The 27,089-nt window shown below is 39.7% G+C and overlaps 1 protein-coding gene across 2 annotated transcripts in view; it reads right to left on the bottom strand.

Annotated features, from left to right (window-relative positions):
• Positions 1-5,082: 5,082 nt before the first annotated feature.
• pappaa (pregnancy-associated plasma protein A, pappalysin 1a) overlaps positions 5,083-27,089 on the bottom strand; it is a 108,387-nt gene continuing 86,380 nt past the window's right edge. For both annotated transcript variants that reach the window (XM_046067052.1, XM_046067051.1), the window contains exons 20-22: positions 24,362-24,433; positions 23,142-23,240; positions 5,083-11,271 (exon numbers count right to left, since the gene is read on the bottom strand). In XM_046067052.1, coding sequence (XP_045923008.1) covers positions 11,167-11,271; positions 23,142-23,240; positions 24,362-24,433 — 276 coding nt within the window. In that variant the 3' untranslated portion in view covers positions 5,083-11,166. The remainder of the gene's footprint in view (positions 11,272-23,141; positions 23,241-24,361; positions 24,434-27,089) is intronic.

Consider the following 27,089-nt stretch of genomic DNA (forward strand, 5'->3'; position numbering starts at 1 on the left):
GAAATGACAAATGGACAAACATTTTAGGGGTGTGTGGGACACGTTTATTTTACATACAGCTTCACTGTGATCCATGCAACTTGTTGGTTTGACAAAGAATGACAAAGAAAACTAGATAATTTATATGTATTTACCTTGTATGTAATTTCTTTTGGAGGGAAATGTGAAGGAAGAGGGAGAGGCAAGCCCTCTCCTACAAAACAAAATACTATATTCAACTGCTCCAATTGGCCAACCTTCTGATCATCTCCATCATCAACATCCCAAGGAGAAGAAGGCAAGTTATAATCTTTTCATTAATGAAAATGCTAGATCAACTCAAAGCTACGTTATTGTCTTTGAAAATAGGTCCATTGATTGACTGATTGATTGTAATATTTAAAGGCTAGTTTGGTTAGTTTAAAACAAATAAACCCCAAATGCATGCAAGCATAATTTTCAAGTTCTGTGTCCTGTAGGTAGATTTTTTGATAGCAAAAATTTGAACAAGTTACCCATTATCTGAATGGTTACCTAAATAACTATTGTAATGTTGTTGTATTTGTTGATAAAAACTGTGCTTGCTAATATCAGCATTAGGCTACAGTTAGCCATATAAACTAATTGTCACTCTACTTGGAACCAGCAAAGGCTTCCACTTGTAAACATCTTTAACCTCTTTTATGCTGGGCAATTTGGTGAAAACAGTTTGCTAGGTTAGAAGCAAACCTTTAAACTTACTTCAGTTAGCTGTACTATTAAATTTGACATTTGCTGGTTGTGGTCAAACTAGAAAAATTATATATGTACATTTTTATACCTTTTAAGACTAATGAGGGTAAGATTCAAACCTCCTCTCCCCACCAGGACCAGGCACTGTACCTGGGGCGACGTTGTGACCTGGACTCCTTCAAATCACTTATCAAAACCCACCTCTTTAGACTAGCTTTCAACCTCAAATAATATTACATTTCTCTCGCATGCTTTTGTATTTATGTTTTTTACCTATCATGTACATAGTTCATATTTATGTATCTTAGCTGTTTATCTATTTCTGTATATAATCACTGGTTTTATTGTAAAGTGTCTTTCAGTGTCCTGAAAAGCACTATAGAAATAAAATTAATTTATTAAAATATTATTATTATTATTATTATTATTATTGGGATTTATCAGTAGTTATGCGGCATTCAGACCAAACGCGAATTTAATCCACGCAACGCTTTCCTCGCGGGGGTTTTATCGCTGGACAACTGCTGAGTGTTCACACACAACGCAGTAACGCGAATAAACACAACTAACCATTAAATAGCAATAAACGCATCAAACTGATGTCGAAATAACTACAACATGATGCAGATTTGTTAAACATGTGAATTCATGCTTTGTAAGGTCTGTCAGCAAAACAGCACAAAAACATAACTAAACTAAAATGTTTGTTTTCTTAATGGAGTTCAGGGCTATGCTATGCTAACTTGGTCCGGTAAAGTACAACGGTAGCTGGGATAAAGTTACATACATGTTTTCTGAACTCACCAGGTAGATCAACCTCCTCCCTTTTTGTCTGGTTTTTATATAAATATGAAGTAGTGCCAAACGACGCTAACAACACTGGAACCGGATGTGCTCGGAATCTAGCTGCTCGAGTGAAGATAAATCAACATTGTAATCCCAAAAACTAAAGTAAAAAGCTAACGGCGTTGATGTCAGAGCATAATCCAGTCTGACCACGGGTGTTTATTTGTTCAAAAGCTGGAGCGCTGCTCCCTGCTCCTCTAGCCCAAGTTTAGCAGCTCTCAGCCGGCCAGCAGATTTTCAATCGCCCACTCTGCCTGGCCCTCTCCACATAACGCTCTGAAGCTGTCGGTTACGTACGGACAATCTCAATGTTGATAGGCTATCGCGACTCGGCGTCATGCGAATTTCTCGCTTGAGTTGAAAATATTCAACTCACGCAAATTCCTTCGCTTTGCCTTCGCGTTGCCGGCACTGCCCCCCTTGTGTCGCTTTGCGCCGCCCGACAGGCGGTTTACATGCTTTAATGTTCAAAAACACATTATTTTTCTCACACTGTCCATCACACCTCTTTCACTGTCTGTTGAAATGCTCCCATTTAGCTCCTGTCTTTTTAAGACCCACCTCCCTGCAAGCCCACTTGCTTCTGATTGGCCAACTTCCCAGAGCACAGCAGAGGGGTGGGGCCTAGCTTCACACTGCTGAATCAAGGCCTGCTATGCGAGACCAAAGGGGTAAGCCACAGTTGAAACAGTGAAGCCGACCAAAGCCTGCATGGACGGTTCCATTTAGGCCCAAAAATGATGTCAAAATCAGAATCAGAATCAGAAGGAGCTTTATTGCCAAGTAGTGTTTTACACATACAAGGATTTTCCTTTGGTGTTAAGGTGCTACACGCAGACAGACATACAGCTGACATAAATAGATATTTGTTTTCATGGGGATTTCAGAATTCACCTCAGGCCGTAGCCACACCATAGCTGCAAGAACTAGGATGTCATGGGGGTGACTAGGCCCCATAGTCAGTCACCTGTTTTCACCTACTGGCTGCAGTCAAGATACTACTTGGGGGGAAACCACTACTCTGTCAGTGGCTGTGTCAAGGTTCAGCTCTATTGTCATTTTTTAGGCCATAGTGGTTGGTGTTTTTAGTGGGATTGTATCTGTAGGTTGTCATTTTATTATTAAAATGTCAGTACAACTGCAGTCACTGCAACCAAATACACACTCTCTCTAATCTGTCAAGGTTGGACTTCCAAGGTGATCTACAGTCTTCCACTACTGAAATATCTGCTCCTCTGCATTTGCTGGGTTTATTGAAGTAGTGCAATACTTGTCTTTACCTCACTACTCAAAATCTGAATTTACCTTTTGTTCTTTATAATGTTGTGCCCTCTAAGGGTGGGACTGCAACACAAAATATATATTGCAGCTTATACTTACAATATAACAAAATCAACTAAAATTCTATCCCAGGCAATGTACTAGATAATGGTTGAATCAGTGTTGATAGTTAGTCATGTGTCAAGTCAAGTGTTAGTCATGATTGAAAAACTGATGTTTATTTAACATTAAACATAATGAAAGCTTTTAATTTGGTTTCGAATTCAGGCATCAAGGTAGATTCAAAACTTCTGACAATACTTCACTGCTAATTCAGTCCTATTTTGCTATCTAGGTGGTGTGCCATTATACTGATTAATTTTATTTATTTTTTAAAAATATTTGAGTACTTTGCATTTCATTTTTTGCTTTCTAATGCAATCCAATGGAGCCCCAGAAACTGTATACACCAAAAAGTGACTCAAACATGTCTTTTCAACACAATAACACTCACACTGTCATTGCACATGTTAAATAGCTGATTAAATAATTGTCAAAGCGTGTTAGTTAGTAGGCCATTTGATACTTTGATACTCACACTCAAACTTCCTTGTTTAATCTTGACAGCTTGTCTTGGGGTGTGTTTACGTCGTATCAGAAGAAACCAAAGAATGGGACATTGTTGCCTCAACTTGAAAGTGTTTAAACATGTTGGAACACACACATTCAAACCAGTTGTATTTATGACTTTGAAATCAATCCACTGCAGCACATATTATTCACGTTTCAATTGAAATTTGTGATTTTATAATGTTGACTTCCTGTGGTAACACATCCACAGCTGGTGATGCTTGGTGGAAAATACTGAATATTGCAAAATCTTCCCACATTTCATACTTAATTTTCCATGTCTGGCTCTAGGGATGGCAATGTTGGTCTGTCTGTCAGTCGGTCCACACTGAAATATCTGAACATCTATTGGATGGATTGTTATTAACTTTTGTACACTCATTCAGGTTCCCCAGAGGATGCTGCTACTGATTTTGGTTATCATTTGATCATTCGATCAAGCACTAACATGAGGTTGACATATTTGATCAGCATATTATCATTGTCATTGTGAGCATGTTAGCACACTGACTTTAGCATTTAGCTTAAATCACCACAGTGCCTGCTGTAAGTACAGCCTCACGGAGCAGCTAGCCTGGCTGCATGACTCTTATTAATAGACATGTATGGTACAAGGCATACAATTGCAGTATTTCTCTTTGCAGTTTGTTTTACTGTGTTAATAGCTTTTGGGTTAATAATTGGCGTATAAGAGTAGGAGTAAGCAGCTCAGGCGATCAACACGAACATGTTGCAGCCATCTTTATATACAGTCTATGGTAGCAGCATATCATAATGTGGTGTTGACTTCAACAATCTTTCTTGTTAAGAAGTCAAACTTAATCAGACTGGTTTTGATCAGCTGATGTGGTGCACATGATTCTTGCGTCCTGCCCTGCCTGAACTGATACGTCAGAGGAGAGAAGCCCCTAGGTTACAACCACTACAGTGAAGTTGCACAATATCACAGCAATATTTAGATCTGAGTTTGTTAGCATGATGGGCAAAATGGCGAAATGAGACTCAGATGGAAGTTTTTTAACAATTGCAGAATGCAGTGCAAGGCTGTTATTTCACAGGTTTTACCCAATTTACCACATGATCCAGCTGAAAAATATTTACATTGAGCGGGAAAAGAGGGAAATCAGTAACAGACAGCTATCCCTTATGAATTACTGTAATTTATATCATTAACTGAAGGTGGCTATGCCTCTCTACATGTGAGCTGCTGGGAAGCATTTTCTTTTTCCATCTTCCTCAACAAATTTTCTTTAAGCTCAGATCCAGTTTCTTTCCAGTCATGAAACATTAACTGCACTTTATAAAATCAGTAGCTTGATGTTCATTCTCACAAATTAGGCCATTAACGTCATTGGTGTGCCAGGAACAGCACTCACATTTTGATGCCAATGTATCAATGAAAGCTTAAAGAATGAGTTCCTCTTTTATAACTACCTCAGCACTTTTTTTTATTTTGAAAGCACTCAATATGGATCTTTAGTACCTGAATAACTTACTGAAGAAAGATACACAATAGAGTACAACATACAGCAGCTCCAAAAGGAAACTGGGCACACTGTTTTAGGATGTTTTCAGCAATGATGAAAACAAACTTAAACAATCTTAACTTTCAAAGAACTGACCACAACCCTCCAGTTTATGTTCACTTTAACCAGTGTTTTATTTCTACACAATAAATGACAGCAAAATGAACATGATACTCATCTTTATGACTCTTCCTTATGAAAATATAGTACACATCAGACATGTTTTGCCATGTACCAGAGCACCAAAAAAATATATAATTGCAACTGTGAAAACAGAGAGAAACATAAAAGTCTAATCTGTTGTATATGTGCCTGAAAAAGTGCATACTGTGTAAGAACCAAAGAGAGAGGAGGCCATCAGAGGGAGGGAGGGACTACTGAGTCTGATGGCTACCTTTACAGTGTTGGTGAAATTCTCAGCAAACACAAAGGCATTGGGATAAGACTCAACAACATACAGTATAGAGTGAGGAGAAAGGAAAGCTGTTGGTGTCAACTCAGACCAATTTAAAATGAACTTCTCAATGCATAACAAAGATCAGTCAAGTCTGATTATGAGCATCAATTTCAACTCCTAAGACCCAGAAATGACCATTATGATTTTATTCATCTTGACAACAAATAAATAATTTATGACTCAATGGATAAATTCATGGTTTAGACAACTGACAACAGTGCTTGTACTAAGCCATTATGAACAAATAAATGCTGACAGCGAGTGGTGTGGTAAAGCATCACAGGTCTTTTTTTTTTCTTTTTTCTGTCTTGCAGGTGATACTTTGACACAATGCACAACATATTCACGGTTCATCTCTTTGTATAATAGTTATGATAAAAATCAAGAGCTACTCCCAAACAGTTAGTACATGGTTTGCAAATACAATCATCATATAATATTATTATTTACATCTTAAAATATATTTGTTGAGCAATCGGGTACGAAACATCGCAGTAATACCACTAGATATCCACATAATATGTAAATACACTTTTTTTTGGACTTCCCACTTAGAAAAAGGACAATTCACCTTTTTTATTTATTGAGGGATTAGGAAACAGACATAAGTGGACCATTCTATAACCAGAGGCCTGTGAGAGGTACTTCATGTGTTACAATACACAGAAAAATGTCTTACAACAAGATGGCACATCAGTATTTTTCTCCACAATGATCTGAGCAAAAATATTAGGGCTTCAGACACTCTTTCTAACACTCCTTATCACTTTGTAATGAGTTAGACACTACAAAGTTTCTGCCATTTTTAGACAAGCAATACAACAACCAGGTGTTAAATTAGAAACAAAGGAGCGACTGTTGGTGGAAAATGTGGAGAGGTATCAAAGCCTGTCATAAAAGACTGCTATATAAATCATATTATGTGATAAGCATAGGCTCTAGGTGAGGAGAACTGTGTTCCTTCGGCCTAACTTCAAAAGGCTCTGTAAGCTGGGCAAACATCCTCTCTCATTTTCACAGAGCCAGCTTGACCCTGGCAGCACTGTGCAGGCATACCTGACAGTGACAGATGAGGCAGTGTGTCGGGGCGTGGGGGGATGGCGGTAGGAGGGGTGAGGGAAGGGGTGGTGGGAGTCCCAGAGAGGGACGGCTGCCACCCCCAGGAGAAACTCTGACTCATTGGCCTCGGCTTGTTGCCAGTCAGCGCTGGCCACCCCTGGCCCAGGGGCAGCCTCTGTGAGTACACATTTTCACACCTGGACAAATAGCTAGACAAGCCAGGAAAAGCAGCCCACCCATCCCTAGCTCTCTCCCTGCCCACCTTTACTTTTTTCCCATCCAAGAACACTCTATCTGGGGCACCATCAGCTGCCTTCTGACCTCCAGTCCTTTTCTTCCTTCATTTTTGACCGCTCTCTTTACCACGTGCCCATTTTCTCCTGCCCTTAACTGGCTGTGTATATATTCCTTGTGCCTTACACTGGTCTCTCATAACATTATTTGCTATATTATGTATGTCCATTATATACTTATATACTCTCTTTTCACAACTTCTTATACATATGGCTAATGTGTGCATAAAAAAAGCAAATAAAGGAAAACAATTTAACTTTACATTCCGGTTTTAAATGAATAAAAATGGATACACTGCACTTAGTAACATTTCAACATGTGTTGAATCCTCATTGGATGCAAGCAGTGTCCATCTACACTCGATGACCAATGAGACAAGTTCTTGTGTGGTTGTGGGCCTTAAGTGTACTACATGTTTGATCAATGCCTGACAGCAATAATCACAACAGAGTGTGATGACGGAGACAAAATGACAGTTTTGACCGATAATGTTTTTGTTTATAAGAACAATGTAAAAAATAACTTACATGGACATTAAATATAACTTAAAAAAGTATAACACTCTCAATAAATAGTTCTACTATTTACACCATTGTTATGAGACGCAAAAATGTCACTAAAATACCAAAAATATAGAAGCAGCAAACATTACAGGCATGAGGTACAGCAAGGGATCCTATGATGACTACAGTAGAGGGGTGATGTCCTCATCCAATGCTTAATCTTATACTTCCTTCCATGAATATCTTGATTATCTATGGCTTATGGGTATCTTCTCCAAAATTAAGAATAGATTTCTTCAAGTTGACATGTAGTCACATTTTGTAGCCTTTCTGATAGTAAAAACGATCAGCTTCTTTTGGTATCCAGACATTGACTGATGATACATGTAATTTTTGAGAAGGGTATTTCTAAGTTAATCAAAGTATGTGGAAGCTATGACAGACTATGTTAATTTTATAGAATAAAGGGAAGGATCCAATGACATATTTCGGATGCATCCCTTCAAACTGCTAGAATGGCTTTCCAGTGACCTCAATGGCAGGTGATGAACCACAGTACTGCATGTCATTGGCATAGTGTAGTGATTGCAGGTCAGTTTCTCCCCACTGGTAACAGTTCTATGTAAAGCAGCAGTATCTGGAGTACTAATATTACATATAATTTGACAATAGCAACATAATACATTTCTTTTTTACCACGGCTATATAATTTTTCATATAAAGTGTTAAATGCAATTTTGATCATCCCAGGGTATGCACAAGGTACCTTTCAGCGTCCGTATGAAATGCCTTTTTAAGATGTGGTTAATGTTGTGAAATGGCCGCAGTTTGGTTAGGTTTTGGCACAGAAACTACTTGGTTAGGAAAAGAGTATGGTTTGGGATGAAATAAGTATAACTACCGGACATAAGTCACATGTTATGTAACTTAAATCTCACACGGACACTGAAGGGTACCTTGAGCATCAAATACCGAAGCGTCAGTATTTGACGTGCTGGGATGAGAACGGGCTGAGCCTTTACAACGTTATTATAAAGTTTCATATTTCATAAAAATTACAAAGACTCTCAAAAGTCTTTTAATGGGAATTCCTTCATCTAAGCTTTTTCTTCCCCTTTGACATCTCTTGGTTTCTTTGCCAAAATGTATACCTTTAACCTAAGATGATGTAATAAACACATATCAGGGCAAAACAAAAGACAAATCTGAAGTCTAGCTAGACCTTAAATATGTGACAATATAATTCCAAACATAATGTGTTGATGTGTACCTTATTTCGGGGGGATTTAGGGGCCTTTCGGGATTATGGATAGATGGATATATGGTTCAAAGTGATAATATCTCCCTGCTTCATTGATTACATCGAATGCAAAGTCAGTTTATGTTGGGGAGGAGTATCTATGGCCAGATACATATAAAACACTAAAGACAGGAAAGCTAATAGCAACACAGGGAGTCAAATGATCGAATATCATACAGTTTGTTTCAGATCACCATTCTGACAATAGCAGCTTCTAAAGATTTTTTGAAAGATATACTTTTTCTTCTTACATGGAAACTAAAAAGTGCCGTAACTGAGGTCAATAATACAAACACTGATTAAATATGACATTTTGTAAAAATGAAATACATGAAAACAAAAACAAAAAACATTTTTCAACCACCTGTCCATTAAGAACATGTAGTAATATTTACATGATATTTGTGATTTTTATATTTGGTGGAAAATAATACCATCTCACTTTTTCTGTATGTTGTGGTGCTGACTTAGTTCTTCACTAACATTGGTTTTAAAATGACATGAAATTGGTCTTACAACGCCACTTGTACAGCTTGTTGTGTACAATGATTTATGACAATGATGTGGAATGCTATAGCAGCCTAATATGAGTCAGAGGGACTGTGCCATTGGCCCAAATTAATGAAAACTCATAATCATGCTGATAGTAACCATGACTATGGTTGCAGCCAAATAAGAGCAGCAGAATTTGGACCAATATGCCAAGCAGCCTTCATTATCAAATGTGCACGAGAAAAACTAGTGTATATGTGTCTGGAATGAAGAGTAACAAAATACAAAGCTTTTGTAGCAGCCATGTATTCTAAAGAAGTTAATTGGGGGGACAGACACCCAGGTTCACAATACTGAAAAGTGCTGATCAGAGCAACCAAGTGCACTTTTTAATGCAGAGACAATTGTAACAGTTAAATTAAATATTTACAAACTTGACCCACTAGACAATCTTAGGACCTTTGATCATATTGTGACTGCAAATGCTGTGTTGACATATACATCCAAATGTCATTTTCATGTACAACAATGTTGCCTGCAGAGCTACAGCTGAGACTCCAACACTACTTGGAGGGGAGAGAATGACAGATATGTGTGTATGTGTTCATTTCTGTGTGCGCGCGCATGCGTGTGTGTCAGACATGGTCTCCTTCCACCTATAGTCATTCTCACCAAGAGCCATGGCCTATCCAGTCCTTTATTTCTGTACTCTTGTGAGACTGTGCTGTGCAGTACTGTCCGATCAAAAAAGCCACAGACTCATTGACTACATTCTGAACAGGGCTGGGATCATTTTATTTTCAGTTTAAACATTTTGAATCAGTGCTTGAGGTAACAAAGTTATTATCAAGCGCCATGAGGGAGGAGTTCAAACTGAAACTAAAATCACCCCAACCCAAAGTGAGGTGTTTTCGATGACATTCTTTAAGTCGTGGTCAATGTATGTAGTATTTTTCTTGGGCAGTTAGGAATGACAAGTGAGGTTCTGGGTTTTAGTGCATTTCATATGTGGTGCCGTGTATTATCTGAAAGTGTGATGGACTAACATGCAAGCATGAATGAATGCAATAAAGAGGTACTGTAAGCAGCAAGGCAGACAACTCTGTCTAACCCTATTAGATATTATGATGTGAAGATGGCAAGTAGCAGCAAACACAGTAGCAGAAGCCATGCTAAAAATGGTTTATGCATTCAGGATTTTGCTGAAGTAGTATAAAATTGTCTTAGGAAATTATGTTTGCGATTGGTCAACAATTATTTGACATTTGTTGTGTGTTTGTGCATTTTATTTTGCCTTTTGTGTTGAATGTGTGGCTTTAAACTTAACAATATGGCTGTCTCATTCCCCACCAAGCTAGGAATAACCTCTATAGCCTCTGATGTGTCTATGAAGAAACACACTTTACAGAAAAGGACATATAGATACAGAATGTCTGACCAGTTTGAAACCAGGAATGATATAAGCACAAATTTCTAGTCCCTCCAAAAAGGTGTTTAACATGCCTTCAAAGTGTCTGAGGTTTAATTTTAGCATTTGTCTTGATTTCCTTCATAGTTGCAAAACACAGAGCCGACATCAACACAATCCCCCACTTGCACATTTTGATTTACCTTTGGTTCAACCATGTGATTGTAGAGCAAGGTCACTAAAATAGACACTGAAGCCAGCACGAAACTGAACAAAAGGCATGCTACTTAGGCTTGTTTATATTTTGTTTAGGTTTTTTTGTTTGTTTGTTTTCTTATTCTTTCAAAAAAAATGTCTGTTTCATGTATTTTTTCTCCTTGCTATATATATTTTTTATGATGATATTGCAGGGTTACTTTCCTTTTAGCTGAGAAATGAAGTTTTCTGCGGAGTCTCGAGAGTCCCATCCTCTATTCTGGATCTTTCTGTGATGTGTAGGTGGAGGCATTTCAGCTGGTTGTGGTTGCAGTATGGATGGAGAGGTATGCCTGTTAAGCAGCATGTGCAGGAAATTGGAGGCCGAGAGGAGAATGAAGGAGGGGTCTGCCTCGGCCGCTCTGGCTGTGTTGTGTTGGAGCAAGGGTCCTGGGACGTTGAACAGAGGTCCCTGCTCAGCTTGGTCACCCCAGGGAATGGACATGTCCCTCCTTTCTGTTCTCTATAGCATTGGGATCCCGACAGGAGCACTCATCTCGTATGTCACAGGACATGGGGAATGGAATCACCTGAGTGGGACGAGAAAAAGATGTTCACATTTATAAAGTATAGTAGCCTGTAACTCTTCAACCCAATTGCACAGCAATGATTTTAAATTCCAGTCAAGATTCCAAGTTTCCAAAAACACCAAATGTGTCGTGCTGAATTCCAGGGAACCCACTATCAACGAATTGCTGTTTCAAAACTGATATGATCTTACGCCGCTATGGTTAAGGTTTGGCTAGGTTTAAGCATAAAAACAACTTGACTAGGGTCAAAGAAAGGTCATGATTTGGGTTCAAATTAATGCTTTGTAAAGTTTAGGGGACTTTTGTCATCATGGTTACAATACATGGTTAAGGTTAGATTGTGGTTGTGATTTAAAAAAACAACATTGACTGGTTGGTAAGGGGTAATATACAGTGGTCTGCCTCATTAAGTCCAAAGTTTTTGTTGACCTTTATTTTTATTAACGTCACTTGACTTCTTCCTTTGCCCCTGTCATAATTACTAAAGCAGCTAGAGGCCTTTGTCACATGAACATAAAAATATGTAATTTTTCGGGCATCTGCTGAAATTACTAATTGTGTTGTTTTCCTTGGGAGGACAGTCTCATAAAATATAATAATAATATAAGTTTTCCATTTGATATAATGGTGCCACCATCACAAAAGTGCTGTAGCAAGTAGATACCAAGCAAACAATTAAAAATTAACAAACTAAGACGTGTACAATTCATGAGGCACCGTTAGTTGTCTCAATGGAACAAACTGCCATATGATAACATTTTTTTAAGTATTAATTGCTATTTTTTAATGTCACTAATATTTTATCTTGCTGTTTTGCTATATTTGGTATTATATAATATTCCCAGTGGACATTCACATCACAGAGCTTTCTCCATTTCTCTGTGTTTGTCAGATGCACCCACAAATCCTCACATACACAAGCTAGCTCACTCTCTTTTGCTCTCCTCAAAGTTGATGTAGGCCAGATTCTTGCAAATATCAAACAGGTTGGAAATTAAATTGTGGTGGTTCTCATTAGGCCATTTTGTAATGGGTACACATACTCTGTACCTAAACTCAGAGCTAAGCTGAAGCCTCCATGGTGTTGTTATTCTAACAGTTCATGCACTGTTGCATCAATTTAGAACAACAAAAGAAGCAACTAATCGTGTCAGCGTTGTGCAGCTGCAAGAAAACAATGGACACCCAATGAGAAGCAAGTTTTTTGTCATAGAAGACGCATGATATATATCACAAACTCAGAATATCAGAGAAATTGATATCCCAGTTTATTTGATAGGCTGATGTCGAAGTGAAATACTGTAGGTGAAAATAGAACCGGAAGATCAGTGGCCATTGCCCCTGGCGTTTGACGTCAGTGGATAACGTTGACAATGCGTCACCAGCACCAGCTGCTGCTGCTTTGCCTACTTGCCTCTCAAGGGGCATGCTTCAGCTGTTTGGGTACACAAAATGTGTCCCCCTCCTCCAGGCCAGGAACACATGTGGTCCAAGTCATGGAAGGCAGGCAGCAGACCAAGGGCATGTCTGCATTTGTGTGCTGGTGGCTTATCAGATCAATCTGTGGGGGCCTGCGGCCAGTGTCGCTTGTTCTTGTTAGGGTTGAGTGGTATTGCCTTTTTTGCACAAAGGATCTCTGTATACAATGTAAATGTAACAACAATACTGGCCACTGTAACCAACACAGATACTTAGTTGACCACGTGCCTCATGCCAAAGACAGCCATTAGTTCAATGCTATTACTGAAAGCTGCCTGGCTGCTATGGGAGGAGTTATATCCAGGGGAGGGTCATGGTGCTATTATCTGAATATACTGCTCTATATAGTAATTACCCAGACTACTACTGTAATGCCATCAAACAAATTGCATCATGAGCTAATACTCTCTGGGATGGTTAGTCAGGTAATTACTAAATGTATTAGCAAAGAATGAGAAAGAAATGAAGATTTCCCATTTGCTTAAAAAGATGCATTCATAACAATAGTGTCCATTATACTGCACACTATCAACATTAAAGTTTAGAACATTGAAGCTGACTCACTTCCTGCGTGACTGACTAAGCATGTAAATCCAACTTCCTCTAAGGCTAATTGTTTTATTTTTCACAGATTTTAACAGAAAAATACACAAATTTCTTAAAAGAAGCAGAGCACTCTCAACTGATTAACAGATTAATGTTCCCATGTGCCTGAAGGTTGTTACAAGAAGATTCTGACCACCCTTAAAACATGTTCCTCAACTCAAATCTTCCAATAATAGAAAATTAAGAGAGAAATGGGTGAAAAGAGAAATGAGCTGTAGATTAGGAAACACCTAAAAAAGAAATTGTTTAACTAGATAGTGTTGTGATGCAAAGAGTACATACAGTCTCTTTTTATTTATAATCAGGTTTTCACCAAGATTTTTCAACTCAGATTTTCTTTCTATAAAAAACTTAAATAATGAGCTCTCTCACATCTTACAACTCACTTTCTTTTAGTTGTGCTAAATGTTCATGATGAAATTAGTGTAAAGTAAATGCGAAGTGTAAAATGTTATAGTTGGTGGTAAATGCAACACACAGGAAACACCACCAATAGTTTGTGAGAGTCAGGGATTTACAGACAGCAGGTCTGAGGAATGACATGCGGGAGCATGCTAGTCACTGAGGAGCAGTGACGCAGGCTCCCCTTTGAAATGGGGTATAAAATAGGTTGTTTGTATGGAGGGGTGTTCCTAATGTGAGGGCCAGGTGGGCAGTGCCCAGACTCCTCTGAGAAAATTAGGCCTACACGTGATGACTTTACAAGCCCAGGGCCGGACACACTTCAGAAACAGCTGTCAACCGCATGAGCAGAGTTTCCTCTATGGCATTTTGAAGCCAAGAATACGGGGCTCCTCACTCCCACCTGACTCTTTCTCTGTTTAATTACACTATCTCTCAGTTTCACACCTTCTCCTTGTCTCCTTTAGAGTTTCTTGCTTACTTTAGCTTGTTTTATTACTCCTCTCTCCTGCAGCAGATATTCCCACTATTCTCCCCACCTCACTTCCCCTCCAAAGCCACTTCTGTTTATCTCTCTATCTAGAAAATGATGGTGGGTGGCAAATTTGACATGGTTTCCTTTGACCTTGACCTCCAGGGTGGCTGGGCCAGCTGCCACATCTGGCCCTGACTTGAGGTTCTCTCAGGGTGGCTGGGAAATGGGACTGGTTGGCCTTGTGGGCCTGGGGCCCCCCTATTGCTGCCCCATGTCCCAGGGCTGGAGGAGGTCTGGGGAAGGACACCCACTAACAGCAACATGAAAGACCTTCTAAAGAACACAGTCCTCGTCAGAGCCCTATCCTTCCATCTCAGGAACAGGTCAAAATAACACAGAGTTCCTCTCTTTTCTCTGTGTGCAATATGGGCAAGTCAGCCTATGCTTAAAGGGAAGAAGGTGTGCAAGGGGCACAAGCCTAGGGAAAGGGGGATCAGCTGATCTCGGGATGCATAACACACTGTTCATTAGCATGTAACACTTGTTATTACATTTTCGTCTTAATATTTCAAAATGTATGTGTGTAACACAGGCTGTTTTCCATTCCATAAATCTAAAATGTAATAATTTCACAAACAGTGAGCTGTGCTTCGGCCGACTCATGCACCTAAAGTCAGTCTCCTGATTCCAAGCAAAACTGCATGACAGCACTGTCTTTTGGTCATGGTGTATCGCAACAGTTAGAGTCAATTGTCAAATAAATCAGTTGCTAATAAATTACTCGCTGGAACCATTGAGCATAGTGTGAAATCTGACAAAAACATACAGAGAGAGTGCAGAAAGAAACATACAACAAGAAGATAGAGTTTTAAGATTAGGAAGGAGAACAAGCAACTTAAGAACAAAAGAACACATAACTAAGTTTGGCAAAATAGGTGCAGGCACTTGGCATCAGCAAACAGCCAAAACCCCTAAAAACGGTGGGGAGTATGTTATTGCATTGCAGTGGCTTGACAAGGTAAAACAGCAACTCTTAATGCCATGACCAAGAAGTCCATGTATATGCGGGTGCCTGCGCCTATCTGTGCCTCGGCCATGGGAAAAACTTAGCTGCACTCAGACATTTAAAAAATAAAGAGCTGCTGAAAGCATGCGCTTTTGGCATCAAGGTATGTGAATATTTGGAAAATTAGAGGAAGAAACATTCACTACTGATAAACAGCATACTATCTACATATCACTAATAGAAATTGAATTTGTGTGGATTATATAAGAATAGGTTAAATGTAAATCTAAACAGCTAAACACCCAGAGAAGAAAGTGACATTTTCCATGTTGTTTTGCATGCATTTGCATGTGAATCACCAACAGACACAGAGTGGATAGGTGGTCAACTGTGGCAGTGGTGGCTATCACAGACCATCAGCTTTGACACAAACATCAATTGTGACACATAGCAAGTCACGTAGTGAGCATACTTGTGCCAGACTGCGCGCTGTAAACAGGGGCGAGAGAGCGGGAGGGTTCTCAGCATTTCCCTAAGCCCCCGATGCAGAGAGAAAACCCTACAGGCACATTTAGAACAAGTTGTTTTAGAGAGGCCAAGCAGTATAACTATATAATTGGTGCCCAAGAAAGGAATTCCCCCCAAACTGGGGGCGATACCACAACAGTTTGTGCAGGCAACCCTCAGAAAGCATATCCCATACCCTTGCCTCCTCTCTTCCCTGTCCCTCTACATCCAGCCAACAGCTTGCAACTATTAAGGGGAGATCCTGTGGTGACCTTACACTCAGCCAGTCCTTGCACCTTCAAAGCTCCTGGGGTGGAATAATACACAGCAAGTCATGCAGAATTCCTTAATACACAAATATCTATCAAAATAAAAGACAAGAGAAGCATATGCCAGGAAATGGGGGGTAAAAAAAAACGAGCAGCAGAGTTCCATTGCTGGAAAAAAAATAAGACGAGAAGCAGGAGGAATCTAGAAAACCTTAATAATTGCTAATAATCTGATTCCTACAATAGCATTTAAGCATGTTTGGAAAGAGTAGAAATTGTATTCCATTCCAAAAATTACGATTTTTCAAATTCAACTTCAATTGAATTCTTTCAGAATCGAGAGGCATGGCGTTTGATGTTAGGACACACAATAATAAACAATCAATAAAACTGCTGTAAAGAAGGCATCTCCAGCCAAGGAGGGGTGAGCAGATGTTTTCATCTCCTCTATGAACATTTGGTTTTAGATCACAGAGTTAACAAATGATGAGGGGTTTTTTTGTTTGTTTTTTTACCTTTGGACTCTTGGCACAGACTATAAGGTCAAAAAGATATATGACTCTGGATGTTGAGGGAGAATGTCCAGTTCTTCTCTCTTTACCTCATAACCAAATATAAGAGGGAAACAGTAGATGTAGAAGGTTTTGGCAGATTTGGCAGGACAAATAAGATGTGTGTGTAGTTGTATGGAGGGGCTCATATCATTATTCTCATGTGCTGTGTAACAACCCACTGGGGACAACAGCACTGAGCTAGATTCCCATTGTGTCACCAGACTTCTTGTGCATAACAATTGGTGACTGGTGTGTCTGTTCATGTGCTGTGTATGTGTATGTGTGTGTGTGTGTGTGTGAATGAAAGTGTGTGTGTGTGAGAGAGAGAGAGAGAGAGAGAGAGAGAGGGAATGTGAATGAATATTTCAAAGTGAATGAGTAGGAGAAAGACTGAATGAGAAGCAGAGAGTGAATGTGAGTAAGAATGAGAGGTGGGAAGAAGCAAAGAGTGTGTACATATGTGATCCTTTCACAGGCCTCTCTCTTTACGACTACATGTGAATATTTCTAAAAATACATGCTTTTCGTTTTATGGGCTACAACACCCCAGAGTGACTGAGATACAGATAATATGTGCATGGGGGGTGGAAGAATATCCTATTTAAGTACTGTTACTTGACTTCACAAAGCTTACAATATTCACTTTTGTGGAGGTGTTAGAGAGGTGTTGATTCAACTGTATGATCATTTTGAATGATGGCATTCATGGTGTTGTTGAATTGTATTGCATTGTACAGCCAGATATTTCTATTTGAAGCAGGGTCCTCCACGCATGTCCCAGCATTATGCAGCTAATTCAGGTGCTTCTCAGTTCGAGGAGAGCAAACCCCTAAGGGAAAAAAAGGGACTGGTCCACACACTGATTTGCAGCTTTTAACTGTGCAAACAAACTAATGTTTCAACACTACTGCGTCTTCATCGGAGTCAAGGTTTGGACAAAGACATGAGGCAAACACATAGTCAACCTAGAACAGGTGTACAATTGTCATCGACCTTTTCAAATCTATTGGATAATGGATCCAAGGGTGGGAGTTGCCATAGTCATTGTCCCTTTATTTAGCTTGGAAGATGTTTGTATTATTTTGTCAAATCTTATTTACATCAGAGAGGGTGTCTAAATAACATGTGTTTGTTTGCACCAAGCTCATTAATTTCTACTGAAAATGTAAATCTTAAGGCACAAATATATAGTTTAATTTCTTAAAAGACTAAATAAGCTGGACAACTGGACTTCTGGAGAAGAACACGGATTTCCCGCTAAAGAGGAAAACAGTGCCTGTCTTTGTCACCCAGTCTGTGTGCTATTGAGCAGCTTAAAGGAGGGAGACGGTCAGAAATTAGTTACAGAGTTCTTTTCTCATATATTGTGTCATTATGTTCAAAGAGATTTTTATGTAACTCCGTCCTTGGTCGCCTGCCACGCATGTGTTTAGTTTGGGGAAAATCAGAATCAGGTGCAAAATACCCTGTTTTCTGTTTTGATTGAGTTGATCAAATAGGGATGGCTGTGAGAACAAGCTTCACCCAAGAGGAATAAACAACTAAATCCAAATGCCAAGTACCAAAATGATAATAAATACAGTTTAAATGTGGACAAAAAAACATCAAAGTAATAAAACAACAAGATGAAGTTGTCAGGGAAGTTGTTTGGCTAATAATTTAAAACTGACATTCAGATTAATTTGAGTTTTATACAACTAAGGTATTTTTATATTAGCCAAGGTATTAAGCAAGCAGCGTCAATTAGTTAATGGGCTCACAAACTAAAGGGATTATATCCAATATCTGGCTTTCCTCTGTTCCCATATCAATTCCACATATCAACTTCATTCCTTAGTGTTTCCTTTTTGTTTTTCACCCACAGTAACCTTCCTTGCCCCTTGCTTTTGGCAGCTGATGAATAAAATTATGAATGGTTATTTAAGAGCAATTTTTCGTATGTTTCCAAATAGTTTTGTGGAAAACACCAGCCAGACTTCAAACAATGCCAAGGCAAAATGCCTTAAAGTAGAATTTGACAAGCAGCCTGGAGTTCTTCATCCCAGGTAATCAATCCACTTACTGTATCATACTGTAGCAGCCCACTGAAAATAGCAATGTTTCAGTAGTTGGAATAGAACGGCCCTTCATCCAATCCATCTTTGCTGGTGTGACAGGATTTAGTATAAGTGGGTAATTTGATCCTTCATTGCCTGTAGTGATTATTTCAGAACTGGTAACACCTGTTTTGCAGACACTACTATTGACCATCGGCATGTAGCATCCTTGGCTTGGAAATAGAGCAGCAGTAGACATGGAGCAGATTCCTCTAAAAGGAATAAAGTCCAACTGAAATCACATTTAGTAATCCCTAGCTGCAGGGGAAAAAATTTAATTTATTATTATTTTATTTTTTATATAATTAAAAAGTAAAAAAGGAGGGGTGTGTCTGGGTTAGAATGACAGCAGCTGGCAGGCTGAGCCCATGGAGAAAACAAAATAAGGTGCAGGATAAGGCATGTGTTTATGTTTGTAAGTTGGATAAAAGGGAGACTAATAAGGTGATACGAAGGAAAGCTAATCTGGGTGTTTGTTCAAAGACTGTGGCTCATCTATTTTTGTGATTTACAGAGTAGATTTGTATGCTGTAGCAGACCAAATGACCAAACATGGAATTTAATTCCAGAATTACTTTGATGGGCTAATCTTAAACTAAGGACAATATTGTATTATTTCTCTTTAGTCTTGGACTAGTCTTAACCCCTTTTTGGGAAGTGGACCAAAATGTCAAAGCCATCAACACCTAGATTTCTTACTTGACACTCAAGCATAAGATGTTAAACTGAGCATGCCCCCTGATGTTCAACATAACAAATCCTAACTCTAACAAGACCCGTGGCCTGCTCTCCTCTGGTCCCACTCAACCTCTCATTGCAGCAGTAATTCAATGGAGTCTATTCTCCCATTGGGGTCTGTCAGTAAAAGTGAGTTATGCAAGTTCTGGCTGAGCCCCTGCACTGGATTAGGGCCAGAAGATGTAGAGATGAGATAGCGTCAATCAACAGCAGCGAAACAGCTTCAGGAGTGAGGTCACTTCCCAGTGGGCTGCTCACAGACTTTCCTGCTACTATTGAACTTAGGATACAATACCTTACAGTATCTCACAAACGTGAGTACACCCCTCACATTTTTGTAAATATTTGAATAAATCTTTTCATGCAAAGACACTGAAGAAATGACACTTTGCTACAATACAATTTGCTGTCAATTTGCTACCATTACTGACCATTGGCCACCATTATTTTCAGAACAGCCTTAACCCTCTCGGGCATGGAGTTCACCAGAGCTTCTCTCTTCCGCTCCTCCACGACGCCATCACTGAGCTGGTGGATGTTACGACCTTACGCTCCTCTACCTTCCGTTTGAGGATGCCCCACAGATGCTCAATAGGTTTTAGGTCTGGAGACATGCTTGGCCAGTCCATCACCTTTACCCTCAGCTTTTTTTAGCAAGGCAGTGGTTGTCTTGGAGGTGTGTTTGGGGTCGTTATCAATGAATACTGCCCTTCGGCCCAGTCTCCAAAGGGAGGGGATCATGCTCTGCTTCAGTATGTCACAGTACATGTTGGCATTCATGGTTCTCAATGAACTGTGGCTCCCCAGTGCCGGCAGCACTCATGCAGCCCCAGACCATGACACTCCCACCACCAAGACACACTTGTCTTTGTACTCCTCACCTGGTTGCCGCCACATACGCTTGACACCATCTGAACCAAATAAGTTTTTCTTGGTCTCATCAGACCACAGGACAATGGTTTCAGTAATCCATGTCCTTAGTCTGCTTGTCTTCAGCAAACTGTTTGTGGGGTTTCTTCTGCATCATCTTTAGAAGAGGCCTCCTTCTGGGACGACAGCCATGCAGACCTATTTGATGCAGTGTGCGGCGTATGGTCTGAGCACTGACAGGCTGACCAACCACCTCTTCAAGCTCTGCAGCAATGCTGGCAGCACTCATACATCTATTTCCTAAAGACAACCTCTGGATATGATGCTGAACACGTGCACACAACTTCTTTGGTCGACCATACCAATACTCAGATACACCGCTTCTCTACTGGTCACAGTCGCTATAACTTACATGACCCACAGCATACCAAAATTGTAACATAACAGTGCAGGACAATAATGCGGTGGAAGACCCATTCAATACAGCAATGTTACTTACTACAGTCTGTTATACTAAAGTGGCAACAATCTAATTTATAATATTCAGTCTAGCTCACTAACCATTTTGGTGTGATCCAATAAATTTAGCTAGGTATGGATTAGTTCAACGACAAGCTGATAAAAACATAACTGTAAAGTTTCAGTAGGAGTTTACCTGAGTTTCCAGCATTTTGTGTGATGCAGCCTCTTGTTATGTCAGTCTCCGTTTTGGCTTATGCCGAGTGCAGGCTAGTAGTGGTTGCAATCTGAAACCCCTCCGCTAGAGGGCACTGAAAACTACACATGGCCCCTTTAAACCTGATTTGCCCAGAACTAATTTTGCCAGACATCTAGTAATTTGTGATAACTGCACAAGTCTCAGTGATCTTAATCTTGTACACATCAGCCTTGTGCATAATTGACTTGCACTGCAAGTTACCAGTCAAATTACCAGACACATGATGGATTTTAATTGGTTGAGTGAGATGCACAACCACAGGAGCAATATAGATTTATTTTTGTATTACATATTTCTAACACACACTGGCCAATGCTCCTTTTTGTCTTAGCCAGGCGGAGGGGAATGTCGTGTTTGATTGACAGCAGCTGGCAGGCTGCCAGAGCACTGGTGTTACAGCATAGGGAAGCAGAGACAAAGTAAACAAACTTGTGCTGTACCCCACGTGTGATGGGCAGACAATTAGCTTATCAGCTAATTAGCTATCTAACTGCAAACTGGCATAAGCAGTGCACTTTACCCCAATGAATGTTTGTGCAGTTGGTCGTTCAACAAGCTAAGGTGCAGGACAAGACGTGTGTTCATGTTTGTAAGTTAAATGTGAGTTGTTGTTCGGAATCTGTGGCTCTTGTGTTGTAAAGCAGGCATCTGTCAGTGTAAATGTCTGCTCTGCCTATGATAAAACCCTGATGTCACTGCTTTTGTGCAAGATTTGACTGGTTATATCACAATTAGGGTTCATCTCCATAGATGGATATTTAACGGTATTTTGCTGAATTACTGCAAAAATAGGGGACTCCATCATGAAAGCATTTCACCACCAGAGCCACCAGAACAGATATGTATGCTTTAGCAGACAACTGAAAAATGCTATTTCATTTCAGTTGGACTTTAAGCCATTTATACATGTGCAGGGTCATGGTGTTTTACCTTCTAGGGTACTAGAAGTTACTCTTGGGTGCTTCTCATTGATATTGAACATTTGGGGGAAACCAATATTGATGTGACAATTTAAATATGTTGCAACAGTGTTATTTGAAAACCTTATTTCTCTAGCAAAGGCCATGCCTTGGTCATTCCATTTCCAATGTCTCAACAGACAAAGGTTTAAATAAGGAACAAATAATAAACATCAGGGAAGAAACATGATTATTTATGTCCGCATGACTAAGGACCCAAAATGCACATGAAAAAATGCATGAAGGTGGACCAGAAGCAATCATAGGAACTTTGATCGTAATGTGGAAGACCCAAAAAGGAAATGAAGAGGCTCTCCAGTCAGACACACTGACACAGCCAGTGAGACACATAGACTGGAATATAAATCCAGCCAGACATACAGATGAATATGCCAGGAGTACAACTAAAGTCCCCCACCAGATTCACAGAAACAGGCCAAGCCAAAGAAGCAGATGCTGCAGCACAGAAGCTACAACACACTTCCAATCAGATCCCTTGCCAGCAGCTGGTTGGAATGAGCCAGACAAAGTGCATCCCTGAATTAAGACAGTTACTACCACAAGGATGACCAAACTTTTGTCACGCTCAGCCTTATGCTGAAATACAACACAGCCTAGTGTTGACAGATAAAAAAAAGATTTAGTTGTTATTAATCAGAAGAGGAACAAGTATGTTCTTATAGTCTGCCCTTTACTGTTTGTAATAACTAAGTTTAAAATTACTACCCACATTTTGGGTAGTGGGCAACTTCACATGAACAGGAACACAAAGACAAATATAGACATTTACACATTAGGAAACTGAATACCAGAGAAAAACAAGGACTATTGATGAAGTCTGAAAACTCCCACTTCTACTTTCTTGGATGTGGAATCAGTAATCTGTCTACCAGTTATCTAAGGTTGGACACGAAGCAAAGGAAGGAAGAATCTGTTTAAAGATGTTCCAAGAGGTAAAATACAGCAGTCTTCAACAGTATATTTAGTTGTGGTTTCCATTATACTTACCTTGTGTAGGTGGAAATGATCATTCATAAATGTTAAAGCTTGATAATGGAAACATGTAGCCTCCACTGGATGCATGGCAGTGAGAAAGTATAGTCCAAGTGGGTTCGGCATAGGTAAAAAATCCATCATCAACTCTTTGTCTAAAGGGTGAGGTTTATTCTGAGGTACATGCATGCCACTCACCTTCTTGGTCTTGACAGTGGATTGGCAACAGTCTCCTCCATCATAGTTGCAGAAGGCTCTGTTGTTGACCGCATCACAGTAGTTGTCTCCCCTGAATGGCTATACCAAAGAGATAGCGTGTCAATTAGACAAAAACACTGAGTGAGGAATGTACCACCTTTAAATTGGTTGATAATGGTTAAAAGATCAATTACTGAAGAAGCCTTTTGGCCTTTTCTTTTAGTGGTAGTTTTCTCTTGAGTATTTATGTGCCTTTTAAAGGTCTCTGGATAAATTTGCTGATGAATATAATACATTAAATTTCCCTCATCTTTCAATGTGACTTTTTCAGCCCTTAGTGGGCCTGGCCCATAAATCAACCTGAGGACACCATAAACTATTCACTGCACAAAACACTCCAATAAGGTGATTTATTGGGTTGGCCCCACCTTCTCCACTTGGGTTACCAATCAGGTTATCCAACTGGCCTAAACTGAGTAGATGATATAATTCTTCCGTGAAATGGAGTTCTTCCATATGTGAATGCATCATTTTTAGAGGAACGACAGGTTTAGCACATGATCACTTGTGTAAAGATGATTGTAAGACATAATAAATCAGTAATTACAGCAAATTACAGCAAATTTAAAAGTGTCAATGAGTCACATCAATTAGTCTGATACTAGATACCCATGTAGCAACAGCATTTTTAACTGGCTTACAAATGCCTAAATGACATCTGCTAACAACAACCTGCGCCTCAGCAACTGACATAAAAAAAAACTCCGTGTGGAAAATTTCTTGCCAGTGTCTTAAAACACTACTGTATTTTTAACCTGATCTGCTAGCCTGTAGAAAAAAAATAGCCGCCCATCTTAGCCTTTCCTGGAAGTATGATTAGACCTGTAAATCCAAATATTCTGACAAAAGATTCAGTCTCCACCTACAGTACAGGCTGGTCTGAGTGTTTTACTTGTCCAGTATCTGCCAATCGATTGTCTGTCCAACTACATTGGCCAAACACAGTCAATAAAATTTTATGAAACTAGGGTTAGAGGTTAGTAAGACTGAGATTTGTGTCTATACTCATGTCGGGCAAAATATTATATCAGGCAAATTCCTTATCACTCTGTTTGGTTTGGGATCAAGGAAGGTGGCAGTATGAAAGTATTATATGATAGATGAGACTATTACTCCACAAATATGATTTAAAAAAATTTTTATATAGGTTAAGCCCTTACCTCACAGCCTTTGATGCAGTGGAGCAATTCTGGGTGTGGATACCATTTCAGGCCCATTGTACAGACTATACTCTGAAATATAAAATAAGAGTTGAGGTAAGAAATGGCGGGGGTCACTTTGGGTTATTTTCCTTATGGACAGCATTTAAACAGCTTTGCCAAGCCTGTGTTCTTTTTACCTGCATTTCAGTCCACATAACTCAGACTAAAGCCACTGGGCACTTTCTAGTTGCACATAGACACACAAACACACCTAACACAGTGAAACAAAAGGGTTTCCTGTGCTACACATGGAAGCTTTCATTGTGAATCCTTCTTTGATTTACACTGACCTTTTTTCACCTCAGAACAAAGCTGAATAAGTTGATTTTGACAAGATATAACTTGATAAAGATGTTGTATTTTATAACTAAGTCATGGCCCCAGGAGGGCACAGAGCTGAGAGAGAGATAGAGAGAGAGAGAGAGAGAGAGAGAGAGAGAGAGAGAGAGAGAGAGAGAGAGAGAGAGAGAGAGAGAGAGAGAGAGAGAGAGAAAGAGAGGTAAAGAATACCATGTTTTCAAATATTTTTGCAGAATGTGTGGAATCCCATCCTGTTCTCCCACTGTGTTCTTCATTGAAATGCAACAGAAAATATTTGTGCTCAGTTGAGGTGGGCAGCAATGTGCAAAAAATGTGTACTTGCATATGCAAATGCATTCATTTAGGTATATACTACAGGTACATGAAAATGCATATGTTCACATGAATCATGATCAAAAGTGCCATTCACAGCAAAGGACTGGCTGACCTCAGATTGTCCATTTCTCCGACCCCTGTGTCCCAATATCTCACAAAGTTGACGTGCTTTTCTTTTGTTGCTGCAAACTAAGGTATTTTCCATTTCAGTGCTGTCAGCAAATCAATGCAAAAAAGAAAGATGGGGGGGTTGAAGGTGGAGAGAAAGAACAACATAGCATCTGAGGACAACTGAGAGCTGCGGGAGTAATTGGTCTACTACTGTAGTACCACACAAGAGAATGCAGGCCCCTTCTGTGGCATGTGTGCATGTGTTCAATTGTGAGGACTACAGTGATTAGTTCCTATATGGTGAAGGATTAAGCACATTATTTTGTCTTAGAGGTCAAACTTTTCGCAACTACTGTACTTTTATTCTCTTTTTCCTGTGCTCTGCTGTGATGATGTCATCCAGAAACTCCTTCTCTCCCCCTCTCCCTCATTTTCTCTCTCTCTCACTCTTTTTTTCCTCTCTCAGCAAGGCCGTAAATCATGATAATCCATGATCGTGGCCTGGCCTCACCCCTCACTACGTATAGGATCCTCACCCTCCGAAGCCTCCCCGGGGCGCTGATACCACATAAAAATAGATCCCTATCTCAGCGCCACCACAGACGAGGTCATGTCATGTAGAAAATGACTAATTCCACAGCAAGCCCGACAGGGTAATTTTGCTGATAAAGGGGGAAGAGGGTGCTGGGGGCGCAGAATCGTTAGAGATAGAGGGACAGGAAAAAGAAGAGGAGGAGGTGGAGGTAGGGAAGCAGGAGAGAATTCTAAATGGGTCACACTAAGAACCGAAACACAACTAGTTTAAAGGCAATAAATCAACATCGCTTATTAAGGTGGGCAACACTAACCTCCAACTCAGCAAAGTAGAACTACAAAGTGGATTTTGGGACATGAATTCTCTTTTAGATAGTGTATGAAGATATCCCATCCTAGAGGGGTGCTTAAAAGTATGTTATGATGTCTATTCCTCCTTACTACACTCCTACTGTAACTACAACTGCTAGCCATTGTCATGATTGATTTCTTTTTCCACCACAGCAACATCTTCCTGTTCTTGTTTCTTAATACCATTTCGTGATTTCGTGCATTTCTTGGATCTCACCTCTGCCATATGTGTCTGTCCTGCTTAGCCCTTGGGTATTTATTACATTGCCTGTTGCATCTATTTTTCTGCTGCTACAATTAAATTGGCAGAAAGATGGAACTTCAAGGACCCCTTTACCCTTTGACATTAGTGAAATTGCAAACATAATATCCTACAAATGATCACATTTTGCCATAAGGCAATTTTCTGTCTGCACATCATTTTTATTACTATTAGAAAATGTGTAGAGTATGTGCGTGTGCACCTGGATGTTCATAATGAAACTGACTGTCCTTGTATTACATATATCAACCCAGGGATCAGGTAGTGGCTCAGGATGAAACATGGCACACGCTAAAGTGCACACTACTAGCGAAAGTTCTTCCTTCACCAACCTCCTAACCCTGGTGCATGTCTGAAACACTCACCCCTCCAAAACCCTCACACCACCACCCTCACTTCTCCGACTTCTCTTATGCTATCCACTGCCCCTAACAGCATAGCCTCAGATCTCAAATTACCACTGAGCACAAATCATATCAGTTACACAAATCCATGAGAAACGGATCATTTCATGTCCACATAGCCCATGCCACCCCTCTCTCGACATCCACCACAAAAAGCTGCTGACTCAGTGTGACTCTGAAACAAAAACAAAAGAAGTTGTAGGAAAAAAAATACAGTGAGAAATACAATTTGGTCCTTTACCATGGCTTCTCTTTTGTCCTTCTCTCGTTACAAAACTTGGTACTATTTAATAAGATCTTTCTCATCTTACTCCACAGCTAAAAGGGCATTAAGCTGACAAAAACACTTAAAACAAATTGCATGAGTGACATTAATCAAGTTCAATGG

This window comes from Micropterus dolomieu, linkage group LG13 (assembly GCF_021292245.1).
Source record: "Micropterus dolomieu isolate WLL.071019.BEF.003 ecotype Adirondacks linkage group LG13, ASM2129224v1, whole genome shotgun sequence".
Classification (NCBI taxonomy): domain Eukaryota; kingdom Metazoa; phylum Chordata; class Actinopteri; order Centrarchiformes; family Centrarchidae; genus Micropterus; species Micropterus dolomieu.